Raw genomic sequence first — 17,097 nt, forward strand, 5'->3', positions numbered from 1 at the left:
CTCCTGGATGAGAGGTCTTCCCTCCATTGATCAGGAAAGAATAGGTTGGGGGTTGGGGTGGGGGGGGGGGGGGCACAAACTCTCTCACACACACACACACACACACACACACAGGTTACTCTAGTCAGTGCTTAATGAGGCGCAGTCACACTTCTCCTCTGGATGTGCTTCACTACTACCTCTCCGCACTGATTGATGTCGAAACTTGCCTTCTGTACCTGTTTAATGTGCGCATCACAAATTGACAACCTGTCAAAGCACAACTGAAGGCCCTTCAAATTAATTTAGTTTTTTGCAATGCATGTAGATGTTTAAAAAAATGCCCTGAGGTACAGTAATGTGTTGGAATCACTAAAGATCAAAAAACTCTTGATGTTTGAACTGAATTGTGGTCCTGTGTGTTTAGGTGAACTATCCATCAACACAACAGTTACATTTTTTGTTTCTCACTCTTGTGTGTGTGTGTGTGTGTGTGTGTGTGTGCACCTTTCTGCGTAGGTCCTGATTACTGGTCCGGCAGACACCCCATATGCAAACGGCTGCTTTGAGTTTGACGTGTACTTCCCCCAGGACTACCCCAACTCGCCCCCTCTGGTCAACCTGGAGACCACCGGGGGACACAGTGTGCGCTTTAACCCCAACCTCTACAACGACGGCAAAGTGAGTCTCTACCCAGCCATGCACCTCAGGCCTGTGGCCACACTCATGTCTAGGTCTTAAAGGGGTGGTTCAGGATTTTGGACATACTGTAGGACCTCATTTCCAAGTTAGCAAGTGTGATACTTATCAGTTGAGAGAGTTTTCAGCACAGACATTTACATCGATAGTCTGCCGTTATAATTTATTTGCCTCGGGTGTACTGTGGAGTGGGTAAGACTGTTTTTAGTGGCAGGCTAACACATACTGATGACTTGCGCTAGTCTAGCACCTGCGAACTCTGCAACTAGAAGTATTGGATGAAACGTGTTGAACGGTCTCCGCTGATAAATATCACACTTGCTAACTTGGAAATGAGGTCCTATGTACAAAATCCTGAACCACCCCTTTAAGCAGCCTTTGTCAGCAGCTTTTGTATTTTTACTTTTTAGTTTACCCCACTAAAATAATATATATAGCTGTGTGTGTGTGTGTTTGTGCGTACAGTGTAGTAGTGTTAGGTTTCAACATGTGTGAGGTCCTTGGTGAGGACTAGCAGCTCTTTGGCCAGCGTTTCCGTCTGGGTAGCAGCCATGAGGAGAACTCTCCTCTCTGTCTTTAGTCCCAATTCTTATGTCTTTGACCCTATATTTTACTTATCTTACTCCCCCTACATCTCACACACACACACACACACACACACAAACATACACACAGGTCTACACCCAGAAAGACAGCCCAACACGACCTCTTCTCTCTCTCCTCTCCCTCCTGCTCCCCCTCTCCTGCGGTCACCGGTGGTTTAGGTGTTCTCGTCCCTCCCCATCCCCTGGCCCTTATTAGCTGCACTCTCACAGGGAACATGTACTCTCATAATGGGAGGTGACAGCTGCTCCAGGAATTACTGTGTGCTTTAGCCATCAGACATGCCACTCTGATGGACAGGAGATATGCGCTTTTTTTTATCCATTTTTTATTGGTGTGTGTGTGTGTGTGTGTGTGTGAAGTAGATGTGTCTGTGAGTGCATTTCACTGTGTTTGGCAATGCATCTGACAAATTTTGCTCATTGTTGTCCCCCCCCCCCCCCCCCCCATTTTGTCTTTCCTCTGCCCTTTCTCTCATAATCCTTCTTCCTCCCTCCTTCATTCTTGCACCCCTCCTCCCGGTCCTCTCCCTCCTTCTCCTTGTCTCGCTCTCTCTGGTGCTCTGCGTCTCAGGTGTGTTTAAGTATCCTGAACACTTGGCATGGTCGACCAGAGGAGAAGTGGAACCCGCAAACCTCTAGCTTTTTACAGGTAACTCATTCTTTATCACACACACACACACACACACACACACACACACAGACACACACACCTTACAGGAACCCCATATGAAGTCCCCTCTGCATTTTTTTAAATGAACATGGTAATCTAAATATGAGTTAGGTTGCCCTCATGCTTCCCCAAACTGTGTATGGAGCATCACTCTCAGTCTCCCACAGTAGGGTGCCTGGGGAGAGGCGCTGTGTGTCTCACCCTCCAGCAGCTTTCTCTCTAGCTGCTCTGAAGATGATAAATACTGCAGCCTCTCCAGCACGAGAGGGAGAGACTGAGAGAGAGAGAGAGAGCGATAGAGAGAGAGAGAGAGAGAGACAACCTAAGAGGGGTGGAGGCGGGTCACATGACCCCATTTTATCTCAAGTGGGGGGGGGGGGGGGGGGGGTTAAAAGTGAATGGATGCACGAATAGACAGATGCATAAATGCCTCATGCGAAGAAGATGGGGGGGAAATGACTGAAGTCTTCCAATGACTGAAGTCTTCCATTTCTATTTTTAGACCCTTGCTTCCTGGAGTAAAGTTGGCTAGCGTGTCGGTGAGCGTGTCATGATTGTTGTCAGTCACGCGTTTGCCACACAGACAACTTGCTGTCTGGTGTTGCCAGGGGAGTTTGTGCTGATCTGAAAACGGGTGGCGTTTCTGCGAGCGCTCCTTGTGTTTTGACGTCTCCGTGTGGCTGTGAGGGATGTGAGCTCTTCTCCAGACCCAGCCTTTAGTCAGGAGGCTCAACCAGCAGGGAGTCTGTGTGAGGTGCTTTGGCCTCTAGCCTGCTCCAGTCCAGCATCCGTGTGTAGCCCACGCTAGCAGATCATCATCATCCCTGCCCCCGCCCCCACCATCCCCCTGTGTCACCCATTATCTGATTTACTTAAAACTGATATTCCTCCATTATTATAAAACTGATATTCCTCCATTATTATAAAACTGATATTCCTCCATTACTCCCACATCACCGCCCCCCATGCCTCTCTGGCCCATGCACCATAGGCTATCCTGTATTGAGAACCGGGGAATTGGTGTTCTCCGCTTTTATTGATCTCACAACGAGCGAGTATGGGTACCCGCCCCCACCCTTCTGCTCCGCTCTGCTCACTCCCCCATCCCATCCTCCTCCGCGTCCAATCTCTCGTCCTTTGGGGGGAAAAAATCCCTCTCGTGCGGTGGATGCGGTGGGGTGGAGAAAGTTCATAGAGATGTCTCCATTGATTATCATTTTAGTTAGTGTCCGCTGTGGTCGATAATGGAAATCAGACAGGCCAGCGGTGTGCCAGCCAGGAAGGGCTGTTGGACCGCCTCCGTGCTGTCGAGGGGAACGCACAGACGCTGGGCGGCGGATGGATGGTGGTGGGCGTTGGGTTTCTGGAAAGTTCAAGGTTAGCCGTGTCAGATAAGCAAGCAAGGGCTTTTCCCGGCGACACTGGAGGTGTATTCAACAGAGATTGGAAAAGGAACTTTTCTAATAGTGGCCCAGCCGTGGATGAGCTCTGTGACCTTTCGGAGACGCTCTCATTGGCATTCCGTCCCGCAGCAGATGCCTTCATCCAGAGAGACTAGCGGTCCAGCTAGGGCAGACATTTATCAGCGCTCCAGCTCCTCAGGCCCCGAGCCCGTGAACCTGTGACCCCGGCCCCTCATTTGGCTCATGTTCATATGCTAATCCGCGCACAGAACATAGGCCAAGTGTGCAGCCGTTTTAAGGGGGCAACTTCAACACAAATGTAACCAGATGCAGCCAAAGTTTTCAATAATTAATTCAGCAGATCTGATTTCAGTAACCCACACACATTTTTTTGTGTGTTTGTTCAGGTGCTAGTGTCTGTTCAGTCTCTGATCCTGGTGGCAGAGCCATACTTTAACGAGCCTGGCTACGAGCGCTCGAGGGGAACGCCCAGTGGCACGCAAAGCTCCCGCGAGTACGACGGAAACATCCGGCAAGCCACCGTCAAGTGGGCCATGCTGGAACAGATGAGGAACCCCTCTCCCTGCTTCAAGGAGGTGAGTGATGAGACACGAGCACATACACGCAGGGAGATCCACAGTCCCATAAACAGTACGTACACACACACACACACACACACACAACCACAACCACAACCACGTGCAGCCTGTGATGTATTTTCAAGAGCACAAGTTCAAAGTGGCAGGAGAAATAAACTCATTCATATTCTCACACACAAATACACTCAGTCAGGCTAGACATCCTACCCTTGACCCTGCTAAAGTATCTGCAAAAAATGTGCGTGCACACACACACACACACACACATGCTTGATGAATCTCAGCCCCTCCCAAAATTTCATCTCCTGTTGCCTCCACACGAACAGTCCCAAATCAATTTGTACCCCAGGAACCAAAGATGCTCAGAAATGTCAACCCCCCCATCCCCCGCCCCTGCCCCAGCGATCAGGCCACGGTCACGTCACATCATACATTTTGTGTTATTAATTCATTCCGAGGCAGATAATATCCTCTGGATGTATATAATATCCTCCACACACACACACACACACACACACACACACATACACACACACACACACACACACACACACACACACACACACACACACGTACGTCTCCTCGGCTACACTCTTGATTTCCTCCCGTCCTTGACTCGGCCCCTGCACTAGCAATCACTCAACCCGCTCCATCCGGTAAGCGTAAGCAAGGGAGAGAAATGGGGGGGGGGGGCTTAATGCTTAATGATGTGCGCTCAGACTGGCGTGGCTGGCAGCCCTCGTACGTGTGGGCGGTGCCAGGGCGGATGAAGACCCACCAGTAGAATGTCATATCATTCAGACGGCGCAACATGGGACAGGACATGTTCTTTCCTAGAAGTCGCCGGAGGATGTTTACAGTTTATTGGATTCGTTGACCATTGAGGGTGCATGCGTATGGTGGTAAAGGCATTATGTTCCTCCTGTGTATACCTGTGTGGTAGGGGGAGGAGAGACTGGGGGCGGGGGGCGGTATGGTGGTGTGTGTGTGTGTGTGTGTTGTTAGAGTGTGTTTACACTGAGGAGAAAGCCAGTGTCTATTAGAGTATTTGGCTTGGGAAGGGTGGACCTGGATTAAAGAGAGAGACTTTTAGGAAAAAAGAAAAACATGAAATCCAATTAAGGTCTTAGATGCCTGCGCTGCTGCCAAACCACTGGGGCTTTGCCAAATGGTAATGGATTTTCCGGCCCTACCTGAGACCAGGGGAAGTGTGTGGTGGTGGTGGTGGTGGTGGGGGGGGGGGGGGGGGGGGGGGGGTCTGTCCGTCCCAGTCTCAGGACAAATGTTTTCTCTCAGCATGACATTGTTTTGATGCGCACCAGACACGGAGAAGAGCAAAGACAAGCCAGAATATTATACAACTCGCACACACACACGCATACACACTCATGTTAATCTTGTATAATATATATATATATATATATATATATATATATATATATATATTCATTCATTCACACACACACACAAACACAATGGTGCCATCCCTGACCTGTGCTGGCACTGTCTCACTAGCAGACCGCGTTAAGGAGACCTGATCCCATTCTCCCAGTTTGCCCTGCCCATTTTGCTGGGCAACATGCCAGGCACATGAAACAGTGGAAGCAAAAGAGAGGGACATACGCACACACATACATACACATACACACACACACACACACACACACACAGTCACTCACTATGGTTCATCTAGGAAAAACAAAAACATTAACAGAGTGTGTCCCAAGAGACTCTGCTTTTCTTGTAGAGTTTGATTTAAACCAGAATTTCATGGATCATGCCAGAATGTTGCTCACAGATTCATAGAACTGCAGATGTGCTGAATATGGGAGAATGTTTTGTATGTTTAACACACACACAGACAGGGGCTCAGGCACGCACGCACAAGCATCCAGCCACATCCGAGTGACGGGCTTCTGACGTCAATGCTGGGGGTGAAATGGACCGTTGGCTCACAAGCAGGGAGACGGCAGGTCGTCAAGTGACTGCCTAAGCACACATACACACACACACACACACACACCACCCTGCCTCCCCCTGAAATTCAATTAGGTTTCCTCCGACATTCCCTCACCATCTTCATATTTGGAGCAGTGGATGGGGGAGAGGGGACCAGGAGAGGAGAGATAAACAGCCTGCCAGCCAATCACACTCCAGCAGGTTTTGGGGATGCGGCAGTAGGTTGTGCCTGCACGGGAGCAGGTCTACCGCTAGATTTATTTTGGGGTGAGATTTCTCCCTACGTGTGAAAATCGGGCATCCTGTGCCTATTTTTAGGACCAGATGAGGAAGAGGAGGCTTTAAATAATGCCAAAGGAGATTGTCAAGTGGAATTAGCAATTACAGGTCACATGCTAAAATATGGATTGAGATGTGTGTGGGTGAGAGCGAGAAAGCGAGAGAGCGCAAGGGCTGTTCACACACAAGGCACAAGCTCCACTGGATTGTGATTGGGCCATTTGTAGGGTGGCTGGATTGTGATTGGGCCATTTGTAGGGTGGCTGGAGTGTGATTGGGCCATTTGTAGGATGGCTGGAGTGTGATTGGGTCATTTGTTTTGTGGCCGTCGCTGACTTAGGATCCATCCAGACTAGTAGGTTTGAATCCAAAGTTGTTTTGTTATGTTTTCGCCTCTCATCTGGACTACTAGTGTTGCGTTTTAATGCGGAAAGCGTAATCCTTTTGAACATTTGAAAACGATGATGTAGGAAACCCATGGTTGCTTCCTGATTGGACCATGTCAGTCTGACGTTTCTTGACTCCCCATGGCTGTCTTCCACTTAGACTACTAGCCTACCAGCGGTGCATGCAACATGGAAAACAAACTTTATTTACTCTTTATTGAATTGAGTTTAAAACAATGATGGAGTGGTGTGGATGTTGCCTTAATCAATGTGAAGATATCACGTCTGGTTCTCTCTCTCTCTCACTCACACACACACACACACACACACACACACACACACACACACACACAGAACTCCATGTTGAGCTTTTACTTTCCTAACTCAGACATTTGGCTCATTAGCACATTTAATTTCAGTGTTTCCGCTAGATTTTTTTTATCAGTGGCGACAGCCATTTTGCGCCTCCCCTAATTTTGAAGCAGTGGCACTGCTAAATGAAGAGGAAACACTGAGAAGAGAGTTAATGCTTTAAATAGGCTACATCAATACAGTATATAATATGTGAACTGAAACCAGACGGGCCATAATAACCACTGACTAGTTTAGGCTACTTATTGTTAAATTGCAATGTGAGCGGCAGCCAGCAGGGGAGGATACGTCGCAGGTTTATTTAAAAAGCAAATGTGCGTCTGCCCTGATTCTGATACCGTGGCGGTATTAATTAAACTGTGGGAGGCCGCCATGCTGAAATAAACATAGAGGAAACACTGAATTTCATTTTAACAGCTAAAGCTACCGGAAACGATTCCCTTCTACCTTGCTTACTAAGGTCTGTGTGTGTGTGTGTGAGCGTGTGTGTGTGTGAGTGAGAGAGAGGATGTGTCTGCTGTTGTCTATCTTACATTCCAATTCTTTTTTTGTGCTCTATGACACACACACACAGGATAGTTGTGTATCCTGTTCTAATGTGGAGTCATTATGCTCAGTACAGCGCTTGGTGGTGCATTATTTATGTTTGGCTTAAACTCTCCCTCTGTTGAGCCTGGGTGGAACAGCAGTCATCTCGCTGCCTCACACACGCCCCGGCGACCAGCCCAGCCTGCTCTGCTCCGCTCCGCTCCCTCTCCGAGCACCAACACCGACGCCGCTTCTGCTGCCTCACAGCGCCCGGGGCTACAGTTAGCACTGCCCCTCTGCTCCTCACTAGAGAGAGAGAGGGATGGATGGAGAGAGAGAGAGAAAGAGAGAGAGGGGCAGAGTGTGGCTGCTAGTCCCAGCTGTGAGTTTCAGTGAATCTTCACCGCTCGGCAAGGGCCGGGCCAGGAGGCTGGGAACGCTGTGTGTGCGCCACAGCCATGGGGTTTCCATGGCAACGCTGGCAAGGCAATCAATCACCCTACACACACACACACACACACACACACACACACACACACACACACACACACACACACACACACACACACACACACAGAGAGAGAGAGAGACACAGCTTCTTCTCCCTTCTCTGCTGTGGTCCCTGCCTCCAGTTTTCCACCTAAAGATAGAGCTAGGGAGGCATGTTGACACACACTCACACAGCCAGGTGTATATGGGGTTGTAGACCAGCCTCTTTAAGCAATATTAATTTTGGGAAATGAATGCTGGCCATGACCGTCCAGTGGGACATATAATCGGGTGGATGTGTGCACATCTCCATGAGGGGAGTGTAATGGTTCTTATTTAAGGGGCATCTCCAGCTGGCTCCTTTACTTCGTTCCCTGGAGGAATCCAATCCACAGATGAAACACGTTTCCTACTCTCTCATACACACACACACACACACACACACACACACACACACACACACATATTCATCGCATGCTTAGAATGCGGAGATTGTACAGATCGTGATGTATACTGTATGCACACTTGACACAGAATAACTCATGCACACGGCCATAAAGCTCTGCTTTACAATTCTGCTCGTGTCCACACACACTTGCAGTGGCAGTGATTGAGTGTTCCGTCCTGTGTGTGTGTGTGTGTGTGTGCGTGTGTGTGTGTGTGTGTGTGTGTGCGTGCATGCACATTCACCCTCACACACACACATTGTGTGTGTGACACAATGTATGCAGGGTAGCGGCCGCTTGGTCAGTATATAGATGGTGCCGTATATAGGTGGTGCACGGCACGCGTCCCGATGGCTGTCTGGCTCGCTGATGCTCCTCCACCTGCTCACAACACATCCACCCACTTCTCCATCTCTTCCCATCAGTCTCGCTCTCCTCTCCATGTCCCACGTGTCCATCTGACCAGGCTCAAACTCTCCTCCTCCCCCTAACCTGACACCCACCGACCAGCTAGTGCTTTGCAAGCAAATTTACATTCATCGTGCCAATGCATAATGCAGTTGGCAAACACAAAGATCAAATGGAAAGATTGCATTTTCTATTTCCTTCACAACCTTTGGTCAATTTTGTAAATGTCATAACTGGGTGAATGACATAAAATCTCTCGTTAAGGCAACCCTGACAGCCTAAATGAAAATGGGGTCGGAATGTGTTCACGTGTGAGGAAGAGAATGCATGAGTGTGTTGACCTTTGGCCTGCAGTGGCTCTGGCTGCACTGATGAGGTGTTTATCTGCATGTTTATCTCGCAGAGCCCAGACGCTCACCCCGCTCAACTGCCCTGCAGCCCACATTACCTAAAAGGTCACTTAGTTTGTTAGTGGACCAAGACCCGAACATGCAATCAGCTGTGTATGAGAGGGATGGAGAAGGCAAGAGAAGAAGGAAAGGAGTGAGTGTGCATCTTAATCTATGGCACAGATGTCCGTTGGGGCATTTCTTCAGTGCTGATGAGCTGTGTGTGCGTCTTGTGTGTGGCGTGTTTTTTGTAAAGGTCATCTGTTGAGACTTGACCCATCTTGGTCATACATGTGTATGTGGCACACTTGGTGACTAATGTGTCCATGCACTCCGGTGTGTCTTCTCCACACTGTGATTGATGTGCATGCCAAATACCAAAAGTCATAAGCTCACACACAGACACACACAAATACCCCTTGGGATCTGACTCCTCAATAGGAGTCCATTAATAAATGTCCCTGGCACTGAAACAAACGGTCTTGTTACAAATGACCTTCTCTGTTCGGTCTGTTTTGTCTCCAGCTTTGTGGGGGGCTGCATTTTACAGGAGAATAGCTGCCATCTTTTGTTGTTCTCGCCTGACTCCTCAATGATTGTGTGAATGGACCCCTGGAGCTTTGCAGTGAAAGGAGACCAGAGCTGCTAAACGATCCCGCCTCCCGCTCCACACAGCGCCGTGACCTTGAGAATGTGCCCTTGACCATCAGCATAAGCTTGCTCATTAAAGAAAAACTAAGCACCAAACGGTCTGCGTGTGTATGTGGTGTCAAATCCACATTAAATAATACAAACTCAAAAGAAGTCCGCACACCATGGATGTATACTGCAGATGATGGCTTTAATGCACTCCAGAGCATTAGTGAAGCAAGCAAGTAAGTGTAAGCAAAGTGAGCAGTGAGCAAAGTGAGCTCACATCCTCTGGCTGTTGTCCAGCCTTTATACCCCTTCAAGTCATCCCAGACAAGACACTCTATGTTTACAGATAACTGACCAAGTAATATATGGTACTCCACCTTTGCCCTCTCATCCTGTTATTCATACATTCTTTAGGTTGTGCCATTCTTTAGGTTTTGCTTACATTTCCTGGCACCAAACCTTATCTATGGCATTTTCTGCCAGGCCTGCTCTTTCACTTAAACCAGTCTTCCTTTCCCACACTGAACATACTACAGACTTCAGTTTCACAAAACAATGATATTACACAGAATAAAGATACTACATAAAAGATATATAAACTAAAGGATATATTTCAATAAAAGTCACGACATGTATACATGCGCACGCGCGCTTGTATGTTTTCAAGCTCACACATACGTACAAACAAACAAACACACACACAAAGCAGTTTAGTCTTGATTGATCTGGGCAAATAACCAGCCATCAGTAATGGCAACCAGATCTCCAAACAAGGTTTGTGAGATGAAGCATGGCACAGCACTTAGCACACAGTTGCACCTCTCTCCCCCTCTGCACCATTCCAGGCCTCACACACTGTTCCTAGGAGATATTGATTGATTGACTGACTGATCGAGTGAGTGAGGTAGTGAATGACTGACACTAGTGTCCCCCTCAGTTTGTCCGTGCTCATTGAGTGACGCAAAACAAAATAGCCATGGCTGGCCCCAGCTGTGGCGCAACTGGCTGTGGGGCACCTGCACCGTACGCCGGCGACCCCGGTTCGATTCCCGCCCCGTGGTCCTTTCCGGATCCCACCCCTGCTCTCTACTCCCACTCACTTCCTGTCACTCTCCACTGTTCTATCATTAAAGGCACAATTTTTTTTATTTTATTTTTAAATAGCCATGGCTACGCTAGTCTGGCTTTTCGTGGCCACAGTTTAAGTGAACGCTGCGCTGTGCTGCGCCTCTGAGCTCAGGGCAGAGCTGGAGCTCATAAATCCGCCTGCTCCAGCTATCACTTGCCTCCGGCATCATGCCCTTTCCTACAACATTAATTATACCCAACAGTTCCTCTGCTGTGTGTTTGAGTGCGTGTCAAATGAGGCATCAGATTTCTGTGTGTGTGTGCGTTTACGTTGCATTTATTAATTTAACAGACACTGTGCATCAGGGGGTACAAGCAAAAGTTACATTGATATATATTTCAAGCTGCTGTTGAAGGTGTGCAAACAGATGTGGTGATTATCTTTTAAGCCCCACAGACTTGTTACCACTCAAAAAAAAAAGTGTCCCCACTGAAACCAGACTTGAGCTTTCTTTCTGATCGCATTTCGTAGTGAAAAGCAGCAGCCTGGTTGGCCCTAAATAACAGGTTTTTATGACCACCCACACACACACACACACACGTTCCTGAAGGAGCCCTGGCCATTTCATACTGCCATAACGCATGCTGTGTTGCCCCCGAGTGCGAGCGGTCATCGGCAGGACGATTTCATTCTCTGGCTGCAATGCCCCCCTGTCCCCACATTGATGGGGTGAATCAGCCATCTGTGGTAACTCAGGAGACCTTTTTAATGTTAGTCATTTCTCATTAGACGAAAGCAACTCTCCATTTTCTGTTTCTGATGAGACCCAGTCAGCCGTGGAATTATGTGTGTCACTTGCTCCTTACTGAAGTTCTCCAGTTTCTTAAGAGAAGCTGGCTGTCTTCATCTCCAGCTTGGAATGAATAGTCTCAAACATTCAATGTCTGTGCATAGGTAGCCTTTGTTAGGGTTGTAGAGATTCCAAAAGAACTCGACAGAATGCAACCCAATTGCAGCATCTCATTGCAATTGCAAAAGGCTACAAAAGTATACAGGTGTTTCATACTGATACCCCCTCCCCTCCTCGTTCTGTGTGCCTGGAGTGGAGACACCCCAGGAGGTATGAAGACGTGCGCACAAGAGAGTGGATGTCTTGAATAGAGAGAATGAGAGTGAGGGAATAGTAGATTGACTGAAGGAGAGGGGGGGGGGGGGGGGGGGGGTCTTGTGTTTGGGCACGGACTCCACACATACATGGGCTGCAGGCCTGCCGAGTGCTTCACTCATCTTTCAGCTGAAGCGAAGGAAGAGAAGGCCCACCTGCTGCCAAGGCCCAGATTGCAGCAGGCAGATGCAGATGCTTTTTGCATGGCAAGCGAGGAAGCGAGTAGAGAGAGGTGGGGATGGAGGGAGGAAGGGGAAGCTGGAAGAGTTTGCCTTCCAGGGCTGCTTGACTACACACTCGTACACACTCACTCTCTCACACACACACACACACACACACACACACAGTGCCTCAGTCCCTTCCCACATCTCTCTGGTACTCATTTTTTTCTTTTTCACCGGCAACTCCGTGTCCCTCAGCCGTGCACCCAGGGCTCTACCCGGCCATTGCGCTCGGCAAAGGCCAAGGGGATTATGGGTAATACAGGCTGGCATGTGCAGCGGGGGAGTTTTAATCAGCCTGGCATATGCACAGCCCTCTACCACACCGACCGCCAGCCGAACAACGTGTCTGTCAAAAAGAGAGCAAGAGGGAGAACAAACGTCCCTGTAGGGGGCGACGCTTTTGTCGTAGCAATGGGAGTGTTCTTTCAGTAACTGACATGGCGTAACAATGGATGTGTTTGTCTCCCTTTGTGTTCTTGTCCAGGTGATCCATAAGCACTTTTACCTGAAGCGTGCCGAGATCATGGCCCAGTGTGAGGAGTGGATCACAGACATCCAGCAGTACAGCAGCGACAAGAGAGTGGGCCGCACCATGTCCCACCACGCTGCAGCTCTCAAGGTAACAACCATACACGCACACACGCGCGCACACACACACACACACGAGCAGTAGGCAACATGCACTCAAGGCAATGAACACACACACACACGGCTGTTCCGTAAACCTCTACATTGTAGCTCCTAAAGTAATGAGCGGCCACACCAGGAACAAGGAGTAGTTCATGCTATGCATACAGCCACACATAGTCACAATCTGAACTGCATGGAGCTTTGCCCCCCATATTTGCACTAAATCCCCCGACATATTATCAAGCAATGAGCATTGTCACACACTACATCAGTCTCAGATAGATATCGTCCCCTTAGGATTATAAGGTTCTACAGTTTCTGACATTTTTGTCAAAATTGAGTTATTGACATATTCTTATTCTGTGACAGGTGTGGTGTTTCTTGTAGTTGTATGCATTTATGCATATATGCATGTAAGAGGTTTGTTCCGCTTATCGGTATAACTCTGTGAAGCTCAATATCTCAGAACTACTCAGAATGTAGATAGAACCTTATAATTCTAAGGGGTTGACACACACACACACACACACACACACACACGCTTACAGTACATGTGCATACTCGTACTACTTGAGAGATCCAGTGCCCACACATCCCTGTTAGTAACGTCAGTAAAGATAATGCAGACACACATACACATTCTGTATAAGTGAGCAGCAGAATTGAAGATAACCCACCCACACTAACAATCTGTGATAAGGACATGCAATCCCAGCATTTGAGAAATGTCTCTCCGTTTCTGACTTCGCAGCTGTATAGCTGGTTGTAAAATTCATTGCCTATTTTCAGCTTAGTTCAAAGTGTGTGCGTTAGCACATACACACTTGCACACATACTCGCCCTTCCATCACACACACCGCACGCACACACACCGCATGCACACACAACGCACGCGCGCACACACACACACACACACACACACACACACACACACACACACAACGCGCGCACACACACACACACAACGCACACACACAACGCACACACACACAACACACACACACACAACGCACACACACACACACACACACACACTCACACACACTCAACGCGCGCGCACACAACGCACACACACACACACACACACAGTTTTAATGAAGTCTGAATTGGCCACTCAGGATAATCTACCCCCACCTTCTGCAGTGTGGGTTCAGCTGGACAGGCTTGATTCATGCCACTGACTGCCAGGCTCCCTCCTGACCAGCTGCTGGGGCTAAACACACACACACACACACACACACACACACACACACACACACACACACACACACACACACACACAGAACAACAAAACAGTTTCTTTTGTATACACACACACACACAGAACAGCAAAGCAGATGAAAAGCCCAGCATGCAGGTTTACCCCAGGCTGTAAATACTCACAATTAATATGGTTGTAAATAATCTGGCGGACACTTAGATAAAAACTGAGTGGACCTGCCCGCTCTCTTGTGCCGTGGCCACAGCCCTTTATTAAGCTGCTGATCTTACTATTGCACATCTCTGCCTTTCTGCACAAAGGATTCATGTTTCAGTGTTCTACTGGTTAGCCTGCATAGTGTATGAAAGGGCGGATGTGTGTTTTTGTAATGTATCTTATTCAAAAACACACACACACACACACACACACACACAGTGTTAAAAGAGTGCATGTGTGTGTTTATTTTAATACACTTGGAAATTGGAACTGTGTCCACCAGCACCCTCGCTGATACAGTAAAGGCCTTTGAGATGACAATTTGTTGATGAGTGCCTCTTTCTATTGAGTTCCTGTTTGACATTGTGAATTAGTAATTACAGCCACATCTCTCTCTTCAGACTCTCTCTAGAATCTGTTGTACCAGTCTTTTCATTTGCTGTTTGCTATACTGCTGCTGCTAGCTGCTGCTGTAGTTGCTGCAGTGTGGGGTTGCTAGCTTCTGTTCTGAACAGTCCTGTGTTGTGGTTTTGTCCTCCATGCAGAGGCACACAGCACAGCTGAGGGAGGAACTGCTGAAGCTGCCCTGCCCAGACGGCCTGGAGCCTGACGGGGAGGAGTTCTCCGAGAAAACCTCCGCCCTCATGGTCAAGGAGCTACCCAATCAGGACGGGGAGAAGCCGGGCGGCAGCCAGGACGCTCACTGCAGCGAGGGACAGCTATGAGGCTCTCGATCTCGAAAGCTTCCTCCGTCGGTGCCAGCCCCACCGCCCTACCCTTGCCCATTCTTCCTCCTCCTCTTCCTCCTCACACGACTATTACCATTGATATTAAATAGACTGTTCATGGCAGTGAAAGCCTGGATTTTGTCAATATTTGTATGTAAGAATCTAATTATGTAATAGCTGAAAAAAAAAAAAACCCACAGAGGACGACCTGCAAAGCATCCAAGCTGAGACCAGAGGGAAAAAAACAATCTGCTTCTAAACCCCCGGAGATGACACAGAACTATGCTTCAGTATCCCCATACAAGAAAAAGAAAAAACAAGGCGCCACATACAAACGAGCTTTTATTTACGTGTAAAAGAGTGTAAACTTTTATGTGTTTTTTTTTTTTCTTTTTGTTTTGTTTCTTTATTATTATTTGTTTTTCAATTGTGAAATAACCACTGACTGGTATGTTATTAAACTTGTTTATGTATACATAATGACCGAGGAAATCAGAGTATATGAGGGAACTACCTTTAGATGAGAATGTTTACTGAATGTTCATTTCCATTTGTTTTATTGGTTTCTTTCTTTTTCTTTTCTTTTTTTCCCTTTTTGTTTTGTTTTCCTGACTTAGCAAGGACGGTAACCAAGGATATATTGGTCATTTGCGATACTATTTAAAAAAAGAAAAAAAAAAGGAAGATCTATAAAACACACACCCAACACTTCCTCTCCCCTCAGACGTTTGAGGATTCTTCTGATTTCCCCATTGACATCGCTTATTTGGTTTATACAGAAAACCTGTAAACTTCAATAAAGGCTGAAATGGATATTCTTAACCACTATGATCACTTGTCGCCCTCTCACTTGCTGGTAAGAGACCAGCGTCATGCTTTAACTCCCCTTTTTAATTGCTCACTAACTTTCAATGCAAGTTTAATAAATGCAATCTATTCTACTTTGCACACATATATTGTGATGACTCTGGAGATTTGTGTGTGTGCGTGTATGTGCGTGCGAGTTGTGCACTGAGTGCGTGGTGTATTTGCATTTCTTCCTTTTTAATGTATTGTCTGTCCTCTGTCTGTCTGCCAGATTTCTTTTGATCTGTTATTTTTGTAGAGAATATATGGTATTCCTTGATATTGTCACAAACCAACCAGAAATAACTACATACAAAGCATTGAACTGACCTGACTGACCCTAACGCTATCAAAATTATTTTATTTAATGAAATATTATTTTATTGCATGCTCTAGGCCAGTGGTTCTCAAAGTGTGGGGCGGACCCCACTAGTGGGGAATATAGACATGACAGGTGGTGCGTGATGAACAAAGAGGAAATTAGTTTTTTTTGTGCCTATCTTTCATAATGCCTTTTATTGACAAGGAAGATCGTAGATTCAAAACAAAATAGCCACATACAAACATAGCAGTCATAAACAGACCGACGTATGAATTCAAAATAACATCTAATCCAGCGGACCGACACGGGAAATGTAACATGGAACCAAAATGAAAAGAAAGAAAAATTGGTTGATGGGGTTATGTGGGGCTTGAGATTTCTCCACCTTTAAAGTGGGGGATGATAAAACATTTGAGAACCACTGCTCTAAAACTGACTAAAATCCAGGTTAAGGTTGAAGATGAAATGATCTTTGATTAAGTTTAAAAATTACTGTGAGCGGATGTGTTTACCTTCAAAGTATAGTATTTGTTTTTATGTGTGTGTCATCCTACTTTATGGTCAGCACCTAATGGTGTTTTCTTTTGTGCAGCTAATCTAGAACTTTCACTGTGAGGTTTACTGCATAGCAAATCCTTGAGGTCCCGACTCCCTCCTTCATATCTTTACATTCGTCTCTGTGATTTACTGCGTCTTATACATTATTTATCCAGTACCTTGTAAGGAATTGTAAAGCTTTTTTTTATCAGAAGAATTCCCATAGGCCTAGGCCTATTTAAAAAAACATAGGCCTATGCATAGGCCTACAAACATCTGCCGCCTTAAGGGAACAAGTTAGTCCTGTAG

General features: G+C 47.1%; 1 protein-coding gene across 11 annotated transcripts in view; it reads left to right on the top strand.

Moving 5' to 3' along the window:
• The window catches only part of birc6 (baculoviral IAP repeat containing 6), a 129,972-nt gene extending 113,935 nt beyond the window's left edge, over positions 1-16,037 (top strand). For all 11 annotated transcript variants that reach the window (XM_042066404.1, XM_042066408.1, XM_042066414.1 and 8 more), the window contains exons 70-74: positions 499-660; positions 1,855-1,932; positions 3,764-3,952; positions 12,793-12,927; positions 14,901-16,037. In XM_042066404.1, coding sequence (XP_041922338.1) covers positions 499-660; positions 1,855-1,932; positions 3,764-3,952; positions 12,793-12,927; positions 14,901-15,080 — 744 coding nt within the window. In that variant the 3' untranslated portion in view covers positions 15,081-16,037. The remainder of the gene's footprint in view (positions 1-498; positions 661-1,854; positions 1,933-3,763; positions 3,953-12,792; positions 12,928-14,900) is intronic.
• Positions 16,038-17,097: the final 1,060 nt, after the last annotated feature.

This window comes from Alosa sapidissima, chromosome 16 (genome assembly GCF_018492685.1).
Source record: "Alosa sapidissima isolate fAloSap1 chromosome 16, fAloSap1.pri, whole genome shotgun sequence".
NCBI classification, from domain to species: domain Eukaryota; kingdom Metazoa; phylum Chordata; class Actinopteri; order Clupeiformes; family Clupeidae; genus Alosa; species Alosa sapidissima.